Source organism: Neomonachus schauinslandi, chromosome 4 (assembly GCF_002201575.2).
Source record: "Neomonachus schauinslandi chromosome 4, ASM220157v2, whole genome shotgun sequence".
In the NCBI taxonomy this organism is placed as follows: domain Eukaryota; kingdom Metazoa; phylum Chordata; class Mammalia; order Carnivora; family Phocidae; genus Neomonachus; species Neomonachus schauinslandi.
This window is the reverse complement of record NC_058406.1, coordinates 89,059,058-89,083,670: the sequence shown is the minus strand read 5'-3', so window position 1 is coordinate 89,083,670 and position 24,613 is coordinate 89,059,058. Positions and strand designations below refer to the sequence as shown.

Sequence of the window (24,613 nt, the reverse complement as noted above, 5' to 3'; positions counted from 1 at the left end):
GGTTCTCCTAGCCCAGCCTTGGCACTGGATCCCACAGCAGTTTTTGCTGGGGAGTCTCTGCTCTGGTAAGCTCTGACTCCCTGTGTTTGCCGGTCTGTCTCTCCAGTCCTGGGGGCTGAGGTTTGTCTTGTGTCTTTCCCTCTCTTAGGGATCCAAGAAGAATTGCTGATTTTTTTCTTTCAATCTATTCAGTGTTTTACTTGTTAGGCAGAGTGATGACTTGCAAGATCCTTACATGAAGAACTGGAAGCCCAGTGTTCTTTTTACTAAATTGTATTGCTTCCTATTCTTTTTAGATGATAAGAAAGACATAATTATTTGTCATTTCCTCTCAACAGCCTGGAAGCATGAAGCTTTTCTGGTATGATGTTAGTATAATGGCTTTGGAAACTCTCAGGAAAATTATAAGAGAAATGAGACCATTGTATGACAAAATGTATGTGTATATCTGTTGAGGAGAGGATGGTAAATAGGAACAAGTGAGGCTAATGTCTACAGCAGAGAAAAACAATTAGCACATTTATTTCAGATCAGCAAATATATATTGAGTGTCAACTCTATACTCACTACTCAGACACTGCTCACATTTCAATTATCAACTCCAATTATTGGTTTGATATTATGTCTCCTGTCTTTAGAAGACCCGTTCATGCTTGCTGGGAGCTAGCAATATGTTTGAGTTTTCAGTGATAAATTAAAAGTTCATCTAATGTTTTCAACAAGGATGTAACATGAGTCAGAATTGTCTTATGTGTACTTCTTAGCTTTTTTTAGCCAACAGATTCTAGCCTTACTGAAAGGAGCAGTGGTGCTATGAGAAAACCTGACTCAAGTCATGCACCTGTAGCCAACCAGCTATATGGCTTGGGTCAAGCTAATCACTATGTGGCTTTCATTACAGGACAAGGGCTGGACCAGAGCTGTGCTCACAACTCTGAGTCATCTGGGAGCTTTGCAATAATGTCAACACACAACCCCACTTCCAGAGATCAGGGTACGATTGGTCTGGGTTCAGCAGACCCTAGATAAATTCAGTGGAAGTCATTGACTAGGGTGATCCAATTGAGTTCATGGAGTTATGACATTATTTCCAGCTGACTCATAGGTCATTGGTAGCAAACCAACTTATTAAGCATAGCTACAAGATAAGGTGTTACAGTGAACTCAGTACTTTGTGTCTGATAGTTACCAAATAAAGGGAACATTTTCAAAGAACTAGTTTGCAATTAAAATATATTTGCTACAAACTTCATACTGAACTTGATATATAAGTGTTTTCTTTGGTTCAAAAGATAATTCACATCTTGCAGTTCTCCAAGGCTATCATGATAAAATCAGCTTTTGTTTTATAGACTATACATATGGAAGGTATATCTAGGAAACTGGTCTGGATGTGTACTTACTCAATGGCATGATTTAGAATGACATGTTTTAAAAATTTCTGAACAAAAGTCTTTCCTCTGTATTGGATCTAAATGTGTAAAGAAAGTTGCTGTTTTGATCCTTTGAAGTTATAGGAGTTTGTATGTGTGCTTACAATGGATCCATGTACATTACTTTGTTGATAGTCATATTCAAAGAAGACAGGCACTTTATGGTTTGCATCCTAAAGGATGTGACTCCGCACTGGAGACACACACACACACACACGCACACTCATGCACTGTGTGTGTGTGTTTATGTATATGTATTTAATTGCTTCTGAGAAGATAGTTTTTAGGCACCTCCTTTTTGGACCCTACCCAGTTGGTTTGGTCTCATTTGAGATTGTACATGATTAGCACCAGAAAAATTGTTTTTCTTTGTTAGAATTTAGGAAATTGTACCTCATTTTGCTGAGTAGTAGTTACTGATTCTGCCATCTATTGGCATCATGACCTTACATAGATTACTCTCGGTTTTATCATCTATAAAATGCATACAGAATAAAATAAATGATATATGAAAGAGTTCTAGCCCAGTGCTCATTAAATAGTAGCTCCTACTATTCATCCATTCATCCGTCCAAGTACTTTGTGTCCGACTTCATGTTTTGTACTGATCACAGAAAAAAGGACAACTGGTTTCTAACCATGTGGTTTAATGACCTAAGGAATGATCAAAGCTTAGGATAGGTGATGCAGCTGGTTTCCATGTTGAGTTTGTGTTAACGCTTTTATAATCATATTGTTACAAATACATGTAAAGTTAAAACTGTAGATAACAATATGGATTAGTTATTGCAATATTACAGTGGCTTTGCATTTGAATTTCAAAAATGTCTTTTGTACTAGTTAAGTGCTTTGGCTTATTTGGAAATTTTCAAGAAATTATGCTTTTAAAACTAAACTGTTTTCTCCTCTGTTTTTTCAAGTGAGTCACTTTACTCATTAGTGTGGAAAGTTGGATTTTATTGTAGACTGTCATGTTTTCTACATACTCTATGTCCAGAGAATACAAATTATCCTCCACTTTCTATCAGGAACTTTCTATGAATAGCTGTTATAGTGTAGTCTATATTATTATTATAACAACAGTAATTTCTAATGCTATCAAAGTGAGTGGGTATCTGCATTTTCATTATAACTTCTTTCAAACAATGAGTTGACAATTGAGCCGTAAAAATATTCTCTGTACGGTCCTTGCATTGAAGGGATTCATTTTGGCAGCTTTTTCTTGTCATCTTTGTTGTCTTCTTTCTCTTTCCTTGAAAGTTTCATAAAATTGTCTTCAAGTGAAATGAATATAAAAGAGGAAATTGGCCATTTAGAGTACATTTCCTAGTGCAGGTGTAAGGCATAGTTTTTACTGAGAGTAACAACATATGGAACCGTTCTGGTCATATCATTGGACTGATGATAAACCTGTTGCTTTAAAGTTGTTTCAGTATGTGATAATAAGGACTTAGTAAGGAAGGAAAACATCCTTCATGCTGAGACTATTCCTATTAGAAACTTTATTTTCCCAGAAGAGATACAAATTATACTTATCAGAGAGGGAGAGAGGGCAAGAGAAAGAAACAAGCAAATGTAAAATCATGCCATGCCATCTATGGGGTCTTTTTGTTTGTGTGTGTGTGTGTGTGTGTGTGTTACAATAAAGAGCTTTATGTGTTTTCTTCTTAGAATAAAGCTTATGAAACAATGAGGATCCTGTGTCCTATATCATGGGGTTTTATTTGCTCCATTGTCATTTATGAATACCCAAATGTTCCACAGGGAGAATTTTGTAAGCTAATTGGAACCAAAAGGCAATTATAAGCAGTAGAACTGTAATCAGTGTGCCAAAAATATATATTTTTATCCACAATTAAAATTAAATAACCTAGGAAAATAGTTGTGATACTTCACACTTACAAATCATGCATCTACATGATCTTTATATTCTAAGGAGTGAAAATGTTTTTACACACATCCTGATTAATTCACAGAAATCTCCGTAAAGAAGGTGAATTAGAATTGTGGTTTTAAAGGGCCAAATTTATCATCCATCTATGTAAGCTGGCATTTGCAGAATTAAAATTAGACTCTATTTCAGACTTCTGGTCTCCTGCCTTAGTTCTTTTTTTTTTTTTTTTTTTTACGTTATGTTAATCACCATACATTACATCATTAGTTTTTGATGTAGTGCTCCATGATTCATTGTTTGCGTATAACACCCAGTGCTCCATGCAGTACGTGCCCTCTTTAATACCCATCACCAGGATAACCCATTCCCCTACCCTCCTCCCCTCTAGAATGCTCAGTTTGTTTCTCAGAGTCCATAGTCTCTCATGGTTCGTCTAACCCTCTGATTTCCTCCCCCTTCATTCTTCCCCTCCTGCCTTAGTTCTATATGTTAGACTATCCTACCTTTGTTTTAGGAGAATCATTTATAATTCTTAACACCTCTAAAGAAAAAAATACATTTTTAAAGGCAGTTTAGTTCTTCTTTGGTAGAACAATCAGGAAACACAGCATTGCTTTATGTAGAAGTTTTTGCTTTATAAATTTTTTTAACTCTTTGCTGCAAAGGAAAATTGAAAAGTCAGAAAATAAGTTGAGTTTGGAGAGAACTTGAGAGATTGTCCTGAGGGAAGCATTCCTCCTTACCCTGCTTCCAGAGGCAAGGTGGGGGAGGGGTGGCTCTTGACTTGGCCAGGGGCAAGAAAGTGTTAACTTCCCCTTTGCAAACTCAAGAGACTCTTAACTCTAGGAAACAAACTGACTGTTGCTGGAGGGGAGGTGGGTTGGGGGATGGGGTAACTGGGTGATGGGCATCAAGGAGGGCACTTGATGGAATGAGCACTGTATGTTATATGCAACTGATGAATCACTAAATTCTACCCCTGAAACTATTAATACAGTATATGTTAACTAAATTGAATTTAAATAAAAAGTTTGTTTTTTTAATCCCCTTTGCTACCATCTTAGCCCTAAAGCACTGTTGTTATGTTTGCATGCAGGAGGTGAACCTTGTCTTAGTTTACCAGGTCAAGGAAATTTTACTTCCCATATGCCTGCTATATTTAGCAAAGGCAATTGTGGAAAAAATATATATATTTTTGGCACACTGATTACAGTTCTACTGCTTATAATTGACCATTTAGTTGTCCATGCGATTTTTTTTTTTTTAACAGATATGTTTTCCTCATTCTAACCTAGAAAAAAAATTAAGGGTTCAATTGGGGAGTATCTTTTTCATAGAAGACATGTTTTTTCAAACCTTTAGCTATTGATTCATATTTTACCTTCTGTCTGAATTTTCCCTTCTACTTCCCATTCTCATAGCTAAACCCTTCTTTACCATCAAGGTCAATTTTGGGGCACCTCCTTTGAGGTCTTCTCTGAACCAAAGGGTTTCTGTCATAACACTTCTAGTGTATCCTCATGGTCTGTTCATTGTTCTCCCTGCCTGGTTAGAGCACTCCAGAAAGATAAGAACCATGGCTTTCATCTCTTTATCTCCAGTGCCTAGCATAAAATAGGCATTCAGTGGTAGGTCTAGAATGAATAATGCTATTCAGAGCTGCTATTTCTATACTGTGTTATTTACAAGTTTTCAAATTCATTGTTTATGAACTCAAATTATACTTTATGATGTTATCTGAAAGACCATTAAAATATTCATCTTGTCAGAGTTAAATTTATCTTTGTTCTCTCAGAATAGTCTTAAAGCTATTTAACCTTATGTCCTCAAATTCCTCATCTATAAAATGAGGATTTTAATACCTAAATGACGCACGAGGGTATTATAAAAATTATAGGAAGTAAACTTGAAAGAAAATTGAAAAGGAGAAAAAGTATATTTCTGTATAATGGCTAATGAATTTGAAAGATAAGCTTCATTTTCCAGAAGTGGGAAAATGATTGTTTTTTAAAATTTTTAAAAAATTTCATCTTCCCCATGTTTCATATGAAGAGTCCCACTAATGTGTGTAGGCTCATAGAAGACCACTCTGCCCTCCCAATTCCTGTACCCAGTTCTTGAAATTTCTTTAATCAGGTATTAAACTTTTTACTCCTACTTAGACATAAAAGCACAAATGATAAATTCTGAAAGGAATAGTTAGTGTAAATAAAAAAGGGTAAAATCATGAGCCTTTTTCTTAGAGCGAGGTTGGATGAGGAAGGTGTAAGATGGCTCAAGGAGAGGGAGGGAGAATAGGAAGGAACACGAGACGGGTTTACAGAAAACAAACTTTGCTTAGGGAATGGTTTGCTTACTTGTGGACTCAGCTGTAGGCACTATTGACCTTTTGTGTTGAAAGCCTTAAGCAATCTGTCCTGTAACACATGACCTGTCCAGAAACCCTCTGGGGTCTGGGAAGGGAGGTACAGTGGAGTGGAGTTAGTAGGTCTTTTCTCCTGACATCTCTCCCTGCAACTTTAGTAGCCAAATCATTTCAAAGGAATCTTTTCCTTTGCTCTACATTAAGAGACTTTTCTAGTTTCTTCTAGACCACATAGGAATATTAGCTACAAAAGAATTTTCTAAAACTGTATATATATATATTTTTCCTGATCTAAAATTCAGGTGCCAGGCTGTATCATAATCAGAGGCAAATAAAAACATGAACAAAAAATTTTTAAAAGAATCAAATCTTCTTTGTTAAGAAAACTGATTCTTTATACCAAAAGGCTCATCGCTTTGACATTATAAACCATAGAATAAACATCTCTGGGAACTGTGTTTTTCCCCATTCAGAATCCTGCTCCAGAGCATTTCTTTGTGAAATCCCAAACTTGGTTTTTGTCATCGCAGATATACCTGTTTAGGCAGTGCTGGAGCATAGTTTCAGGGTGTTCCTCAGTTGACCTTGACTTTGCTTCTGAACTTCCTCTCACCACTTGCCCATTCCTTGTATAAAGTCAGGAGAAGCCACGGCAGAATTGAAATTGTGGATGTGGGGGTAAAAAGCCATGTGAAAATAGTACAGTTTATTTGGTAATAGTATGTCATGCAATCATGAGACCTTTATTTTGACAGGTGTTTACCTCAAAATATTGCATTAAATCAGGGTCCCTAATTACAGGGAAGAAGAAAAAGGCAGAGCGTGACTATAATAGAACAGGGGAGGCCCGGGAGAGATGATTATAGATGATAATAGACATTAGTGAAGGCCCATAAGAAACATTCTCCCTGGGTGATTGCCAACTGGCTTTGATTGAATAGATCTTAAACTGAGTTTGCAGGAATGTTTCCAAGTGTACAGACTGTATTGTGGGAATTGGCAAGCTCTTGACAAAGTGGGTGAGGTCCTAATTGTTAACTTTCAAGATGGGCATTTTTGGTTAACAGCTCTTCACTTGTATTTTTCCTATGTTTGGTACAGGGCAGAATGTAGGTTATAATGTACGTAGGAGAGGACACCTCTGTCTAAGGAGAAGTTTAGACAGTGAAGTCTTTTTTTTCCCCAATAGAAAGCAACATTATTAAGGGGGATAGTTCTGAGAAATTCTGTTGTGGTATATTTTCTTCTGTTATTTTATTACCACAGAAACTGCATTCTGCCATAATTACTACAAGGGTGTGTCAGTCACAGAATACCTTCAGTGGACCACCAATCCGCAATTACATCTGATATGACTGTTGATTTGACACCACAAGGGGTTTCAGTGGAGTGTGCACAGGCATACTCTCTAAAGACTTTGGTCCAAATAACTTCTCAGATTATAACATATATTGGATTTTAATTGTTCATGGTAATTGAAGTTCCTGAAGAGTGAATGAATGAATGTCATTTCTAACAAGTCAATCCTGTGTACCCTGGAAAATAGAGGACTTCACACTGAGGTAAAATTAAAGTCATTTAGGATCTGAAATGTCTTTATCTTCTATAAATAAGTGCAAACAGATTCAATTACTGACACGTAATATCCCTAATTAAGAATTTGTGAATCAAATACTTCTTAGTAATAGTAACTGACTGGAGAACTATAGGTAATTAGGAAAAGTGCTCATATAAGCAAAGAGCTTTGGTGTTAAAAGAGACCTCAGAAATTCTTGGGTCAAAAAAAAACAAAAGCAAAGAAACAAAACAAAAAAAACCCTTGGGTCAAACCCTGTCATTTCACAGGTGAGAATATTGAAGCCATAAAAGGTTATATGACTTACTCAAGGATCAGAAGGACAGGAATAGAACATCAGGCTCCCAACTGTCTATCCATATCAAATTATTACCTCCTAGGTTTTTTCCTCTAGTCCAGAATTCTATGAAAATGACCAAAGCAAAAGCTAATTAAGGAACCACATAATCTGAATGAGATCCTTGAAGATGATACCCATGTTTAGTCATTTTTAATCCCCTAGTATGTAGCATAATCCCTCATACTTATCAGGTAGTCAGTACACTTTTCATTAAAGCAGTAATTTTGTTCTTAGTAAAAAAGTAAATTCTTTAAAAATATCTAATGCTGCCATGAGTGTTTGATGTGTATGGTGCTATTACTCGGGATATTTCCTTTGTGATTACTTAAGATTAAAATCACCAAGGATAGGAGAACATCCATTAGTTGTCCGCCAGGATTAGAAAAACGAATTTCTGTATTTTGGACCTCTGTCAAACCTGGTTTACTTTTTGGGTTATATAGCCTCTCCCCAGATAGGATTTCTTCCAAGAGTGGTAGATCCTTGTTCTTTCCAGATTTTGTAATAAGTAACCACTTGGGATTTGGCCTACCTACATTCAGATTGATTTTTGCTTGCTAATTTTTTTTTCTTTCATCAAAGGTATTCTTTTCTTTCCTGCAACCAGAAACATAGATTTATTAAATTTTGATTCAGGATTACATCACGTACAGTATCTTACCTCGTAAGACTTTAGAGAAAAAGCCTTAAGACATGAAAAACTAGAGCATTCCCTTCTCTGCTAGAGAAATCCAGGAACCCCACAGAATACATTTTTTGGATAATAAGAAAAATGTTCTGCAAAGTATCGTCCTGCTATTATATTCATCTCACATATAAGTGTAGAAATACAACTTATGGCTTTTTAGTGGGTTTTCTGTTAGTGTACATTTCACAACTTTTAGGGTTGTTTTTTTTTTTTTTTTGAGTTTTGACACTTCTTTCTGACAGAATCTCAGTGCTGTAGTAAACACAAACAATCTTGTGTGCATTCAAAAAGCCATCAAATATAATTGAGGCTTTTGTTATATGTTTTGATGATGTGATGCAATTATAAACCCTTATAAATTGAAAATAAATTTCAAAGATTCTAGACCAAGATACAAGTTTTTTTAAAGTTATTTGGAATTCTAAGCCTATGACAGCCACTTAACTACAAATGAACTAGATTAGGAATATGAATTTTATATAGTCCTTTGAAAAACCTCAGGAGTTTATGCACTGGACAAAAGTTAATCCTATTCCCTTTTGACTAACAAATGATAAAAGCACTAGGCTATGTTTTTGTTCTTCTGTATATGTGCGTGAATATTTTGGAATTCATTGTAATGACCATTTGGTATAACCCTATGCCATTATGCTTGGCAAATTTTCAAGTTGTTCACTGGTGGAAAAATGCACATCTTACTTGTCATACAGGAAGCAGTTAATGATGAAAGAATGTGTATACTTGCATGAAAACATTAGCACATTTGAGATAAGGAAATGGACTCTCTGAATGTAGTATTTCTTGTTCAGGTGGAAGTTATACGGGAGTCTGTCTGTCTTGTGGCTTAGCAAACTTGTCTAAATATAAGGAGGCTGGTGGGATTATTACCCGGCTAGGTATTTCTATTTTAATAACACATGAACAGCCAACAAAAAAAATTTAGAAGTGAGAAAATTGGGAATAATCAAAAAGCAGTATTGTGGAAAAAATAGAAAACAGTTATTTTTAGCAATCATCATGTGTTTTCAGACATGTTAATTCTTTGATCCTTGTATTACCCTAGTGAGGCATGTGTGGCAGATCTTGTCATCATTCTTGTTTTACCATGGAGATTTGCCTAAGGTTATACAGTTCTTTTATAGCAGAGCTGGAAATAGAATGAGCTCTCCCAATGCCACCTCCCTACTGTATGGTAGTGATTTTCTATGTTTTCCAAGAACTAGCACTGATGTATATTTAACTGATAACAATGGTTACAGTATGGTGGCAGCTAGGATCACAGATCCTTACCAAAGGTCAATTTCAGACAGGGTCTTTGTCCTGCTTCTCTCCTTTTCCAGTCCTTTGGTTCTATTGCACGTACTCACAAAGCCTGTCAGAATAATTCCAGAAATAGTGCTTGGTACAAGCTATTCATCATCCATCCATCCATCTGGTCAGTAAACTAATTTGTATATTTGCCTAGATTCCCATAATCCATGGCTACCCCGTATGTCGTCTTCCCCCACATACCCAGACTCTACATTTCTGACAGTGAGAGAGGACTAGGTAAAGTGACGGTTGCTCTGGCCATTACCCATGTGTGATAAATTGCTTAGTAATCTCCACAGCACCTTCATGCATATGTTGAAAGTGTTTAGGGCATTGTAACTTGGGAAAATTTCCAATCTTTCATAAATAACCATTAATCTGTCCCTTTTAAATTCAGCTTTCCACATCTGTTTCAAATTGTTCAGTGCTATTCCAGGAGTGCATTAAAGCTCCAATCCAGGTGGTATTAAGGGGATAAATGAGCCACAGGGAAAAGACACTCTGTATTTTTCTTAAAGCAGTTCTTTCTCCTTTTTGCAAAGTTGGGAGCCCAGCAATTTATGATTAAGATTTTTGGAGGATATCCTCTGTCATTTTAAGCCATCCTTGTCTATGAGTTTTAAAAAAGCAGTTTCAGCTCTGCCATGGCAGCATACATTAATGTTTTTCTCTGTTCAGGTAGATTGTAAATATCATTTCTACCAGCAAACTTAATGTAGTTTTAATTCATTATGGTTCTCTGTGGATTCTTATTGGGGAAAAATGAAAAATAGTTATAATCTAAGGTCAGTTAGAAATAAGGAAGCGTCTGAATATTTGTGATGTTCAGGAATTTCAGAGAAAGTTAGCAATAATTTTAATTTGATACATTTTTCTACAGGAAGCAACTTGCTTTTCAGAACAGAAGGCATCATTATTTTATGAATTATTATTTAACATTATTTTGCTTTGTACCTGCTCTACTTTAGCCAATGAAAATTATAAAGGTGCATCTTTTCTTACCATAACTTATTTTCTCAGAAACTTTCCAAAGAAAATATTTTCATAAGAATGAATCAGCCTTTACTGTTAGATTTACAAAAGTCTCCTCACATAATATAGAGAATGCCCTGTAGAATAAATGCACATAAAGATAGTACTGTGTGGTACATCAGATGACATGTAACTATGAAAGAGGAGTGTTTTCAAATTGACCTTGAAGATGTTAAGGGACTCACAAGAACAAATATTAGACGGGGGATAACTAACAAAGAAGATTTCCCATCTCTGGCATTTGTAAGGGGCATAAAAGGAACGACACGTTGATTATCTGGCCCAGAATACAATGCCCACACAGGAATGCAAAGAAGAAAATTCAGGTGCATGCCTCTCATCAAAGTTAGTAAAAATTTCATAGATGGATCATCACATAAAGTGCACAAAATCATTGGCTTTGCAAATGGCTTATTTCCTAGCTACAGTCTGCTGTTCTGTCCACGCATAGGGGATTGACAGGTGCTCCACCCATTAGCATTAAGGAATTATCAATGTACATCCCACACACTTCCACCAGGGAAGCAAAGACACTCCTCTTACACATTACTTTGTTTTTTAATCTTCCAAATGTTGTAGGATGCTTATTACCTTAATAAGTGGAAAATCATTGAATACAGAGCATATTCCCCCCCACAGCTAAAACTGACATCTCATAGGAATTAGTGAGGAAATGCAGTTTTATTCATCTGTTAAGATATGTTCTCTCTCACCTCTGTCATCTAAGGGATGCCTAAGACCATTAAAGAAATGTAACCTGCACTGCTAAGGCATTTTATTAAGGAAAAAACAATTCAGAATGACCTTGGTAGTCTGTTTAGTGAAAATTTCCCTCTCCTGAGAAAACTCCAATAGTGTTCTTGAAATGCAGGGAAAAAGAACAAAATGGTTTTTGATACAGTAACCATACATACTGGTTTACCCCTAACAGTCCCAATTTATACCTGTTGTCCTGGCATAGTTATTAATCACTACCCTTCCCTCTCAAAAGATCCTGGTTTGGACAGAAAATTGCATGTTTACCCTAGTTTTAGGACATTTCTTATATGACCATGCCCCTGCCTCTACTGTCTAGGACAGTTACAGTTCCCATTCACGCCTTTCAGGCGGAACCCTTGGTTCTGTAAAGGAAGAATGACAAAAAAAGGTGGGCCGGTCCATGCACCCTCAGAAGTTATAAAATTCATTAATGTGTCTCCTACTCTTGCATTCTTTGTGTTCTCACCTCATTTCTCTCTATTTTGTGCATTACCTTCTTCAGCACACTGCTTGCTTATATAAAATGTCAAGCAGTGCCGCTATAAGAATATTTTCATATATAGAAACAGTTTAATGCTTCTCAGTGCTCGACTGTGTGAAAACAAAGTGTGGTATATTTTCTTCTTTTCAGTTAAGAGGAACTTAAGGTCATGCTCCTCACTGATATGGGACTATCAGATTGAGAAATACCTCAAATTACAAACATTTCTGAAACACTCTGCATTTGGCATTCTCTCGTAAAAACTGACCTTGTCCCAGATTCGAAGAATTCAGTCTAGTAAAGGAGAAGACCGTGTAGAGCAATAATGACCTCTGTATGTGGCAGTGTACTACTAACAGTCTGGGAAGGTGCCGGAGGAGGACAGGGCGAGATTAAATCTGCACCCGCAGAGTGAGGACATTTTTATAGAAGAGACGACAGAGTAGGAATGTGCAAACCCAGCTTTGGGGGAGGAATGAGTGAAAGTATCAGTCCGTATGAGGGACCCTGTGTCAGTTTTGTTCTAGGGAAATAGGTGCCATTGTATTGGCCAACATGCATTGTCAACAAAACATCACTGCTGCTCTTAAACTCTGCTTTCCAAAGATGAAGATCATGTGTTCTTTTTTTCTGACGAATGTGAATGGACAGTTCACCATTCTTAGAATAGCTGTAGTCTTCCAACTTGTTGATTTATCTTCAACTATAGTTTTGAAAGACCGTCATAGAGCTCCCTCTCTGGCCTCTCCCCTGCAAAATAGACTTATTTCCTTTAGTGTGCTCTCAGAGGTCTGATTTTACTTCTTAAAAACGATCACCCTTCTCTTTTCCTCTTCTGAGCCTCCTTTGGTGTATGGCTCCAGCCCACATACCTGTATATGTTGTACTCAAGTAGCATTGCAGTGCATCCGTACAGAGGTCTGGCTAGGCGTACAGTCCCCAAATATCATACTTATTTACTTGTACCTCAGTGTCATGCTTAAAATAAATAAAGCACTCAGAATGCGCAGTTGAATGAGAGTAACACTTCATTCCAACCTTATAGCTACTGTGTTCTCATCACCCTCTAGTCTGTGACTCTCCTCCCTCTGGTACATCCTTCCTGCCTCCTGGTTACACTAATTCCTGTAAGCTCTGTCTTTTATCTTCTTCTGTCTACATTTTCTTCCATGATAGTCTTGCTCCATTGACTTTAAGTTTCCCCTCTGTGTAATTGCCATCTACATCCAGATTATCTGTTTGGGTGCCTTATGTAATCACCTCCATCCTTGACTTTCCTCTAGTCTTTAACTCCCATGGTCTTCTCTTCCTCACCCACTCCCCAGGTAAGCCCCATAGACTCTAGTGCCATAATGTTTCTAGCCCCGCTTTCTCCTCCCCCTTACCATGATACAGTTCTCTAATGATATTCTCACCTACCAAGCCACGCCCATCTACAGGCCAGCTTGCACGCTGATGTCAGTTTACTTCTTTTAAAGCACATAACCGCGTCACTGAAACTCCCTCACCAATGATAAATTCATGTCTCAGTCAAACTGGTTCCCTGCCACCTTTTAGCTCCACGTCCCTCTGTCCTCCTTTAGGAGTCCAATGCTTGTGTAGAGAGGCAGTATCAAGCTCTGAAGTTAGAACATATGAATTTGAATTCTGGTTATGTCACTGCTGGCTCTGTGATCATGGGGTGATCATTCTCCTCACCTATAAAATGGGGATAATAATTGGGCCTACTACAAAGGACCACTGTAAGGATTATGAAATGCTCAGAGTAGTGTGTAGCATACAGTAAGGGTGCACTAAGTGTAAGCCATTATTAGACTCTGTGTTTCCTATGCACAACCTGTATTTTTATACCCCAATTCCTTTCTCATGCTTTATTTTGTTTTCAGAATGTTCTCCTCCATTTCCATCTCTATGTGTTCACATCCCACACATTTTATATTCATGTGCCCCCCACTCTTCCATGTAGCTTTCAGGCAAACCCCTAATACTGAAAATATCTTTCCAATTTCCATAGCCTCTCCTCTGCACCTAACAGTATTTAGCCCTTTCCACCTTGTATTAAAAGTATGTGTGTATGTATCTTTGCTCTGAGAAGATAGGGGGAAACAGGAATGACTTATGCATTTTTGCATTTTCCTAAGTGCCTAACCAAATTAATATTGATACTGTATTTGTTGAATAAATGAATGAGTATTCCACTTGTTCATTTACCTTTTCCCTGATACGCAAGTGCAATACAGTTTTAGAACCTTGCCCAAATGAACATCTTCTCTTTGCTTGGTTATTTGTTTTCCCTCTGTCCTAACCCTACCCTTCCTCTTCTCTTTTCTATCCTTTTTCCCTTTCGCTGACCCTTCCCCCTTTCCTGCTACACCTCCCCTCTCTCTTTCCCATGCCCCTCTCACCTCTTCCCCCCTTTTTTTTCTTCTCTTCTTCCTCCTCCTCATCCTTAATTCTGGATTCTCACTTTATAAAACCTTCTCCACAAACTCATAGCCAAGTGCCATGGGCACAAAAGGATACTGTTTCAAGAGGGAAATATTTGCTGATCTTTTTTTTTTTTTTTGGTTACTTTTCTTTGTCAAAAATAAGCGAGCATGTAATATCCAGTCATAATGCTATTTACTCAGCTACTGAGAAGAAGCAATTGTTGAATAGCAAAAATAAGCCCAATTTTTGGACAAGAAGAAGTCATCTCATAAGAACTTTTTAATTACATGTTCTGATTGTTGCAGTGTGTTTTGAGTATAGTTTGTCTTTCTGCAGAAGGGAAACAATTGCAGGGTTAGTGTCTTGAGATTTTGTGTGTGTGTGAAGTAAAACAGAATGTTACATTGTTTCAGGTGTGCAGCATAGTGATTTGACAGGTCTGTATGTTCTGCTGTGCTCACCACGAGTGTAGCTCCTATCTGTCACCAGATAACACTATTATAATACCATTGACTATATTCCCTCTGCTCTACCTTTTATTCTGGTGACTTATTCATTCCATAACTGGAAGCTTGTATCTCCCACTCCCTGTCACCCCTTTAGCCCATCCCCTCAACTCTCTTCCTTCTGGGAATGACCAGTTTGTTCTCTGTATTTATGGGTCTGTTTCTGCTTTTTGTTTGTTTTTTTTTTTCATTTGTTTTTTTAGATTCTGCATATAAGTGAAATCATATGGTATTTGTCTTTCTCTGTATGACTTATTTCATTTAGCATAATACCCTCTAGACCCATCCATGCTGTCACAGATGGCAAGATCTCATCCATTTTTATGCCTGAGTAACATTTCATTGTATGCATACACCACATCTTCTTTATCCATTCATCTATCAGTGGACGCTTGAGTTGCTTCCATATCTTGGCTATTGTAAAATAACACTGCAGTAAACATAGGGGTGCATGTATCTTTTTGAATTAGTGTTTTTGTTTTCTTTGCATAAATACCAGTAGTAGAATAACTGTTACTTGTATTTTTTAATCTTTTGAGGAACCTCAATACTGTTTTCCACAGTGGCTGTACCAATTTACATTGTTTTTTTGTTTTTTTTTTTTTAAAGAATTTGATCAAAGGTCTCCAAGAATAAATTCTTAAGTATTTTTTTGTCCATTTGGTGTTTAGGTTTTCCTTATTCTGCTAATTCCTTCCCCCTCTTCTCATTTGCAGTGTCATTTTAACTTATAATACTTTCCTCCAACATCTTATCTGTCTTCTTCTCTTGATCAGTACCCTGTCCTTTCTCCTAAATCTGAAAACCACCTAAAACATCATATCATGTTGTTTTTTATTTCCACAAGTCTTAAAATGTCTCCTGTCTTGTTGGAGGAATGTTCTTATGATTTCTGTTAAAGATACCAATAGTAACCATCTAAATCACATTTCTAATTGTGAGCCTGCACAAAACCAATGTATCTAGTTGTATTAGTGAATATAAAATAGATCAAATATGCTATTATCTCTGTATTGGAGTGAGGGATGTAAAGTTAACAAGATTGAATGGTAGTTTGGGAAGTCAAACTTGAATTCTTATTTTATAATTATCATTTGAAACAACATGTAAAGTTTAATAATTTTAAAACCTCTTTGCTTCTGCTTTTTTCCCTGAGCCATAGTAAATTAATGCTTAGGACTGGACAAAACATGTAATTCTGGGGAATCCTGAAAAACAACACCATGTACACAGCATTATGAGATTATCATTTGTGGTAAATGGGTTCTCAAAACTGGTATTATTTTTTTCCCTAATTTAGGGTAGAAATTTAGCGTCTGGAGAGGTTGGATTTTTTCCAAGTGATGCTGTCAAGCCTTGCCCATGTGTAAGTATGAGTATTTTCTTTCCATTTTTTCCTGGTTTTGATGCTGTAATTAATTGTGTAAGAGTAAGCCATTATTACAATGTTATTACAAGCCTAAAATCCTCATGATTCCATTGTCAGAAAATATTTTAATTGGTATATGCAAGGAAAAAATCCAACTTAGTAGCTACGTTTACAAAAATAGTCTACAAGGTGTTAGAAGGAATAAATCAAAGCTATAGATTAGATGCATTTTCCCCTTTTCCCATGGAGGTGAGAATGGTAGGCTCTAATCTATTCCTAGTCATTTTGGGTTGTAGAGAGATGTTATGCTTCCACTAGTGTGTTTGAAAGCATAATAGCATGAAGTCCACAAAATCTTCAATCAAATCTCTAAATACATTTTTCTGTGCTTTAGTTTATCGTTACTGTTTATTTAATGTCATAATGGCATTTTCTGAAAACATCAAGCACATTAGATAGATACAAGGAGAATGAATGAGCATTTACTCATCCATTATTATGGATGAATATAACATAAAATGTGCTTTCTGGTGTTTTATTAGATTTATAAATTTCTGTTTAAGGTGACATTATTTTTTCGTAAGTTGATGTTTAGGGTTGATTTTTCTATGAAACTCTTGAAGTTCTTGATTTGAAGTATATGAAATTCCTTTACTAATATAATGGAGTTTATGGTTAAAAAAAACTCCTTAAATTATCTTGCTTGCTATATTTCAGTCCTTCCTAGATTTACAAACTGGACATCCTTTTTAATATTATAAATGTCTGCCATCCTTGATTTCAGAATGTAGTCTGTAGATTAATTTACTGTACTCATTCCAGCTTCATTAATTTCAAAAGCAAAGGGAATCAAAAACAATTTGCTATTCTATTGGTTCTGTGATCTAATGTCACACGTTCTTATCTAATAATCTTAGGAAACTGTTGAACTTTGATACCACTCTTATTTAATTATGTAAGCAAAATGAATTTTTAGTTAGTTTTCTGTCATTTGTATGAACAAGATTCAAGCTTCCTATGCTTAAGACAATGATATTTATATGTAGGCAGGAAGCAGGAGATTATACATTCTAATATTAAGATGTTTGGGAACCAAAAGACATCAAATCAAGAATATTAAACATTTCATGTATCAAGTTCTGTTATCTTTTTACAGCCTCTTGAAGTTTTATTTTAGGAAAATTCTGGCACGTGGCAGGTATCTAATACACTTTGTTGTGTGAATGAACAAAGGGGTGAAAAAGCAAGAGAAAATTCCTAGCTGAACCTACGTAATTAACAATAGTAGATACTAATTGTATCAGCTTATAGTGAATGGTATTTGGTGACTCAGTTACTAGAAGGAAAAACATGTTCAGAATTTTAAGCTGGTAAGGAGTTAAAGGAGTTAAAAATAATTATGGGTAGGAATACTAACTAAATATGATTGTTTTATAGTGCAGAGTTAATAGTTATTAAAATTTTAGTGCTTAGTAAAATTGTAGATTCATTTGTTGGTTTAGGATAAGTTAAGATAAGTAGGTGGAGAGATTGGAGGGGAGGATATGTTGAAGGAGTTTGGAAGATGGTATCTCTTTTGACTCTGGGACATATTGTTTATCAGGGGTCCATGAGTAGTGCGGAATATTCCATTCTGAGCTCAAAGGTTATTCTCCAGTATATGCTGTGCCAGTCTCTTCAAAGGTTCTGAAGCATACAGATAGAAAGTTAGAACTGAGGAAAATGCAAGAGGAATATAAATGAGACCATTTCATCCCTGGTAATATGGTAACTGGGGACAAAACCTGGAGCTACAGCACAGTGCAGACTTGGGTAACGCTTTGTGACTCCCGAAGTCTTCAGTGGGTGAACAAGAAGAAAACAGTTCCACAGAAGATATGTCTATCTTCATCTTGGATCTGGGTTGGGAAGAAAAAAGAAAGCAGTCTCCCGTAAGAATTCCTAACTTTAGATCCAAAAACCACCCAGGCGTAGGGCTGAAATTCATACCAGCTCTGTGACTGAAATAATTCTAAGCTAGAAACAGTTTAAAATGATTCCACATTGATTGTGTTTCCAGTACAAATACAGATTGTCTCTGGATTGGAGCCTCATTGCACACAGTCCTTAAGAGGATTTCTACAGATAAAGTCCTAGGGAGTATAAGTTCACAATATGGGATCATCACATTCAGGATTAAACAAACCATCTTAAGCAAAGTTCAGCAGAAAAAATAAAATTCAAAATTAGATACACAAAGACAGCAGATACTGTAATTATCAGGTACCAAGGTCAAATTTTTATATTTAATATGGTTGAAGAAATAAAAAAGAATAAAAGTCTAAGAAGAGAACAAGCCACTCTCCAAATTTCTTGGATATATTTCACAAAGAATCAGGCAGAGTAAGTGAAATGAAAACCTTAATGGAAACATTAAATGACATATTAGACACAGTTGGGTAGAAAATTGGAAGACAAATCTGAAGAAACTTCTCAGTGAGTAGTCCAGAGAGATTAAGAAAGGGAAATCTAACAGAGAATGGAGCGATAAAGTTCAAATGCATGTTATTGAAGGAGAGAATAGAGATAGTGTAGAAAAGCAATTTTCAAATAAATAATGGCAGAGAATTTTCCAGAACTTATGGTAAAACTAATCTGAAGAGTCAAGAAGAGTATATGAAATTAATCAACACCCACACACATTTTAGTTCATTTCAATGGCAGAACATCAAAAACAAGGAGGAAATATTAAAACCAACCTTAAGGAGAATATGGATTACCTATAAAGAGTTGATGATTTGACTCATAGCTAACAACAGCAGTAATGGAGGCAACAAAAGTTTTCACTTCTGGTAGTTGTCAAGTAGCCCCTATTGGATCAAGCTTCCCACAGAAAACAACTACAAGCTCTGGGCGAGATATTAAAGCAATAACAAAAACAATCTGAAGGCATTGGCTAAGAGATGAGTTGACACTCGGTAAAAGGGGATGACACTCGGTTAGTTTCCTGGTTTTGCGGCTGGCTTGAGGACAGATACTAGGTTGCACCATGCAGGGTAGATAAAGTTCAGATAGAAACTTCACAGTGTCACTAGCTTGAAGAAGCAGAACGTGGAGTTGGAAGGAAAGTGGAAAGGGAGGCAGGAAATCTTAGAAAGGAAGGTGTCAGAGAAGGAGGAACCTCGAGTTCTGTGTATAAACTTTGCCTCAGTTTGGCTGCATGGTGCAAACTTTGTCCCAAAGTGGCTCAGTTTAGGCTCAAAGAACAAAACTGAGAATTCATCTGCTTCTCCCCATAGGGGTGATAGTTTGCAGTTGGAGTTCAACCAAGTTAACTGCCTACTTTAAGAAAAATCACACTCTTTCTAGAAGCATCACAGAATTCAGAGCTTCTACAGCGTATTATTCAAATTGTCCAAGATACTATCCAAAACTACTCAATATGTAAAGAAGGAGGAAAACACAAACTATACTCAAAAGAAAAAGCAATCAAAGGAGAACAACCCTGAGAGGTCCCAAATGATGTAATAAGCAGGGAAAGATTTTTAAAGTAGCTATTATAACTATGCTCAAGGACATAAAGGAAAGTATATTCATAATGAATGCACAGGAGACTTCAACAGAGAAATAGTAACTATTAAAAAGAACCAAATGGAGATTCCATATTGTGAAACTTTAATGTTTCAAGCAATAAGAATGATATGTTCAAAGCTTTGAAAGGAAATTAGTCAACTTACAAATCTATCTTTCCTCCATAGGGATGAAGTAATGACATTTCTAGCCATGGGGTGCCTGGGTGGCTCAGTTGTTAAGCATCTGCCTTCGGCTCAGGTCACGATCCCAGGGTCCTGGGATCGAGCCCCACATCGGGCTCCCTGCTCAGCGGGGAGTCTGCTTCTCCCTCTCCCACTCCCCCTGCTTGTGTTTCTTCTCTCGCTCTCTCTCTGTCAAATAAATAAAAAAAATCTTTAAAAAAAATTTTTAAAAAAATGACATTTCTAGCCAAACAAACACAAACCAACTTACCTTTAACTGTTCCCTCTAACTTGTATAAGATGTACTTCAGGAAGAAGCACATATCCTATATATATTATTTTACATGCATGCTCTATATCTAGTAAAATATTTTTTAAAACTGTATGACTACAGACAAAGTTTAACAATGTAAACAGCCTGTGATGAAGTTAGAAAAAGGCATTAGGGAGAAATGATCAAAGTTGAGAATATATTCAAAGATAGGAAAGTATCCAGAAGAAAAGTATCTATTGTTTTATATAAGAAAAGGGCCAAAAAAGAAGTGTGGAGGGCCTGTGACAGATGGAGAAAGATAGGGTCCCACCCTCAGTATAGGGATTAGTGCTGAGAAGATAGTCCTGGCACTTCACACATCAGAATATATTCACCAAAGAGTGAGAAAGCTCTAGAAGGACATCAGGGTGAAACAGACTGGGATATTGGTTCTGCTTTAGAATGTTCTATCACACTTCACTTTCGTGGATCTTCAGCTTTCCCAAGCCAAAGGAATCCATAGAATATGTTGAAGTTCTTTTTCCTTCTCTGTCCCATCTTTGTTTTGTTGTGTTGTGTTTGCTTTTTTTGTTTCGGCTCTCTAGGGAGAAGGGTTGATTTAGGAATAAGCATGCATTTAGAGAATACGAAGAGGGAGAAGGAAGGAGGCAATATTTTTCCATCAGATTTCAGAAGCCACGTATATCTTCTAAAGAGAAATCATTGAAGATTGATTACTATTTGTGAAAACAAAATGGTATAAGAAAATATTTGCAGGATTTGAATGGGTGTAATATACTCTACATATTATTTTCTGTGTATCAGGATTTTACATGGTGGTGAAATTAGATGTGTGATCCATAGGATAAAAATATTTAAATACTAATAACTTTGGAGATGCTCTGACCAGAAAGATAATTTTGTTATATATAACTATTAACCTGGAAGGTCAAAATAGTAACAGCCCATTATGAAAACTGATGTAGCTAAGAGACATATTTACATTGATCAGAGCTCTATTACAAATTAAGGGTAACAGAGATTCATGAAAAATTTCTAAATACAAAACAAACTATCCATACTCCTTGTCTTTTCTTAGGAATTTATAAACTTTGTTCCCCTCTAATAGTATGTATTTGGTTATTCTTGGAATATTAGTGTACCTTCTTTGGCTTTGTCCATCTTGTAGTTATAATCAGCAACTAGAAGTTTTCTTCTTCTTCTTTATTTATTTGCATAGCAAATGTAACATTTTTCTCTTTTGCAAAGCTCCATAGGAGAAAAGGGAAAAATGAGTATTTCCCATGACTTTTCATCAATAAAAAGTTTGCCAGTTAGTAGACTTCAAAATCAGAGGTTAGAATTTGTGATATAAAATAAGAGTCTATATCCAGTATATATTGTTTATTTTGCCTGTTTTCTGGGAAAGCAAAGTGCTATTTGGTTTTCCTAACATTTTCACTTAATTTTCTGTGATAGGATTAAACTGCCTTGATAATAAATACCAAAAGCTTCCAATTCATATTTTTCCTGTTATCTCTCCTCTTGGAGGTACAGTAGTGGTTAAAATGAATGAAAGAATGAATTAAAGTGAAATGAATTATTTTCTACTTATCTGACATATACTATGATTCACTCTGTATAAAATTGCCAATGGATGGTTCCAGGACTGTGCTATTTAGGGTTTTATAGAGCTGAGTCAGCTAAACTGAATTAATGATTGATTCCTAAAAGCTTCCCTTAAGTAAACTTAATCTATTTTTTGGCTTTTTATATCCTAGGTGCCCAAACCAGTAGATTATTCTTGCCAACCCTGGTAAGTATTAAAAATGTTTATGTAGCTAAGTTGAAATACCATAACCTTAGCTCCAGGATGCCTTAAATGTGGGAGTAGTAAACCACCTTCCATTTCTATTTATCCTGGCTAAAGTTGTTTTCAAATACGACAAAACACTGTAATGAATTTATATATCACTGACCTTTCCATAACTTCATCAGAGTGGTGTGTGTGTGTGTATGCATGTACACACTTGACTGTAAATTCAAAGTTTGTAACAGCCACAGAAAGGAATGGAACATAGGCAAATATGTATCTTATATTTTGGAAGAGTAGATTTCATGAAACAGAGAAAAAAAATATATGATTATGTTGTTTAAAACTAAAAATTAGCCCAGAAAGGATAGTAGATCCTAAACTGTAATATGAGAGGAGCAAGATGTATCCATGTCTAACATTTTGGGTTTACATGGAGCCAACTTACCACTTAGAGGCTAGCATTACCACTAATAGAAACAAGGAAGCAAAGGGGATAGTGATTATTAGTTTTTAGGCATGATGAGTTTAAGGGGGAAGTGAGTGATATCTTCAACTGGAAAAAATCTATTTAGGATCCAGGATAGTTATCATCATCATATGGTAATAACTAATATATACCAAGCACTTACTATGTGCTTAGTATTTTACATGTTTTATTTCATTTTGTTTTCAACATCTCTATGAGGAACGTTGTTATTATCTTTACAGATGAGGAAACAAAGGTTAAGGCCATGCAAGTAGTAAGTAGTAGAACCAGGATTCCAAGTTATGCCATCTGTACATTGCCATATTGCCTCTCAAAGTACAAAATGTGGGCTTATTTACTTATTTATATTTGTTTCCCTGAATTTTATGTTTGGCTCCTTTTAAAATGACTGCATCTGTTTTATTTTCTGGATATAAAGTATATATGCATACAAATTAGATATCAGTATATGTATATAAAGGAGATATTCTGAGAGTATATAGTACTAGTTCAGTTTGCAGGTGTAGATAGAACACCTGAGCTGTCTGATATTTTTAAAGTGTTCTTGGAGCGCCTGGGTGGCTCAGTTGGTTAAGCATCTGCCTTCAGCTCAGGTTATGATCCCAGGGTTCTGGGATCAAGTCCTGCTTCGGGCTCCTTGTTCAGAGGGGAATCTGCTTCTCCCTCTCCCTCTGCCTGCTGCAACCCTTCCTGTGTGCTCTTACTCTCTCTCTGACAAATAAATAAATAAAATCTTAAAAAAATTTAAAAAAATAAAGTATTCTGATTATTTTCTATTATATAACCAAAGCATAGAAAACGCCCAGTTGTTACAGGACAACACTGTCCAAAGTATGGAATTCTTCCCATCAGCCCTCTTTCTCTCTGCAACCATCATGTCTGCCCGCAGTAGCTATTACCTGCTTTCTCTGACTTCCCTGAGCTTGCTAAAGAAATTATAGCAGGCTTTGGTAGAACTGGGAAGCTTTGCTACATTTTTACTTAGTTTAAGATGAATTTGAGGTCAGAACCACATGGAATTAAAAATCATGATCCTAACAGGAATTAAATTTGGAGAATAGAGCTGATAGCATGGATAATCAAAGGGAACACCACCAGGAGCTGATAAAATCAGGAGAGTGTGGTGATTAGCTTCCTTCTCTTTTCTTTTACTATTTTGCACATAACTAGGCATAATAGTTACAAGGGTAATGATTTTAGAGATAAATACTAATGCCACAAACTACATGGATTTTATTAAACATATACCTGGGAACCATTCAGGGTGCAGGAGCTGAGTTTTTGAACACTTTAAGATGCACCCTTGCATATATGTAAAATTCTATTGAAAATATGACTTAGAATAGTATTATTCCTAATGATAAAAAAAAAAATCAAGGTGTTCAGATAAGGAAAGAGTCTTGAAGATAGGAACAAATAAAGATATTTCATAGTAAAATTTTTTTTTTTAAGATTTTATTTATTTATTTGAGAGAGAGACTGAGATAGAGAGAGCATGAGAGGGGGGAGGGCCAGAGGGAGAAGCAGGCTCCCCGCCGAGCAGGGAGCCCGATGCGGGACTCGATCCCGGGACTCCAGGTTCATGACCTGAGCCGAAGGCAGTCGCTTAACCAACTGAGCCACCCAGGCGCCCCTCATAGTAAAATTTTTAAATTACTTTTTTTCTTTTTCTTGAGCAACTTAGTTTATTCATACTAAACAGACAGTTTCATGGGAAATGCTTTCTGCTAGGGGACAAAATGGTCAAGTATATCATAAATGGAAACTTCAATTTTGGAAATACTACACTGTTTAGAGAAAATGATGCTGAATGATGACATGTTGTTCTCAAGTCATCGAGAAGTTGGATATCCACCAATTGCATTGTCTATTCATTACATCTCCATTTAAAAACAAGTTATTCTCACTAGGTAAACTTTGTCTCTTGAGTAGAATCAAGGTGATTATCTTCATTTGCCTGGGTATAGAATTCTAGGTGAGAAATTATTTTGCATCTCGGATTTTAAGGCATTGCTCTATTGTCTTCTAACTTCCAGCTCAATGCCATTCTGATTCCTTCCTTCCTTCCTTCCTTCCTTCCTCCTTCTCCTTCTCCTTCCTTCCTTCCTTCCTTCCTTCCTTCCTTCCTTCCTTCCTTCC

The 24,613-nt window shown here is 36.3% G+C and overlaps 1 protein-coding gene across 1 annotated transcript in view; it reads left to right on the top strand.

The window, feature by feature from the left end:
- Positions 1 to 24,613, top strand: part of VAV3 (vav guanine nucleotide exchange factor 3) — a 352,065-nt gene that overhangs the window by 296,934 nt on the left and 30,518 nt on the right. Inside the window, exons 21-22 of the mRNA XM_021690322.1 lie at positions 16,116 to 16,181; positions 21,953 to 21,987. Coding sequence (XP_021545997.1) covers positions 16,116 to 16,181; positions 21,953 to 21,987 — 101 coding nt within the window. The remainder of the gene's footprint in view (positions 1 to 16,115; positions 16,182 to 21,952; positions 21,988 to 24,613) is intronic.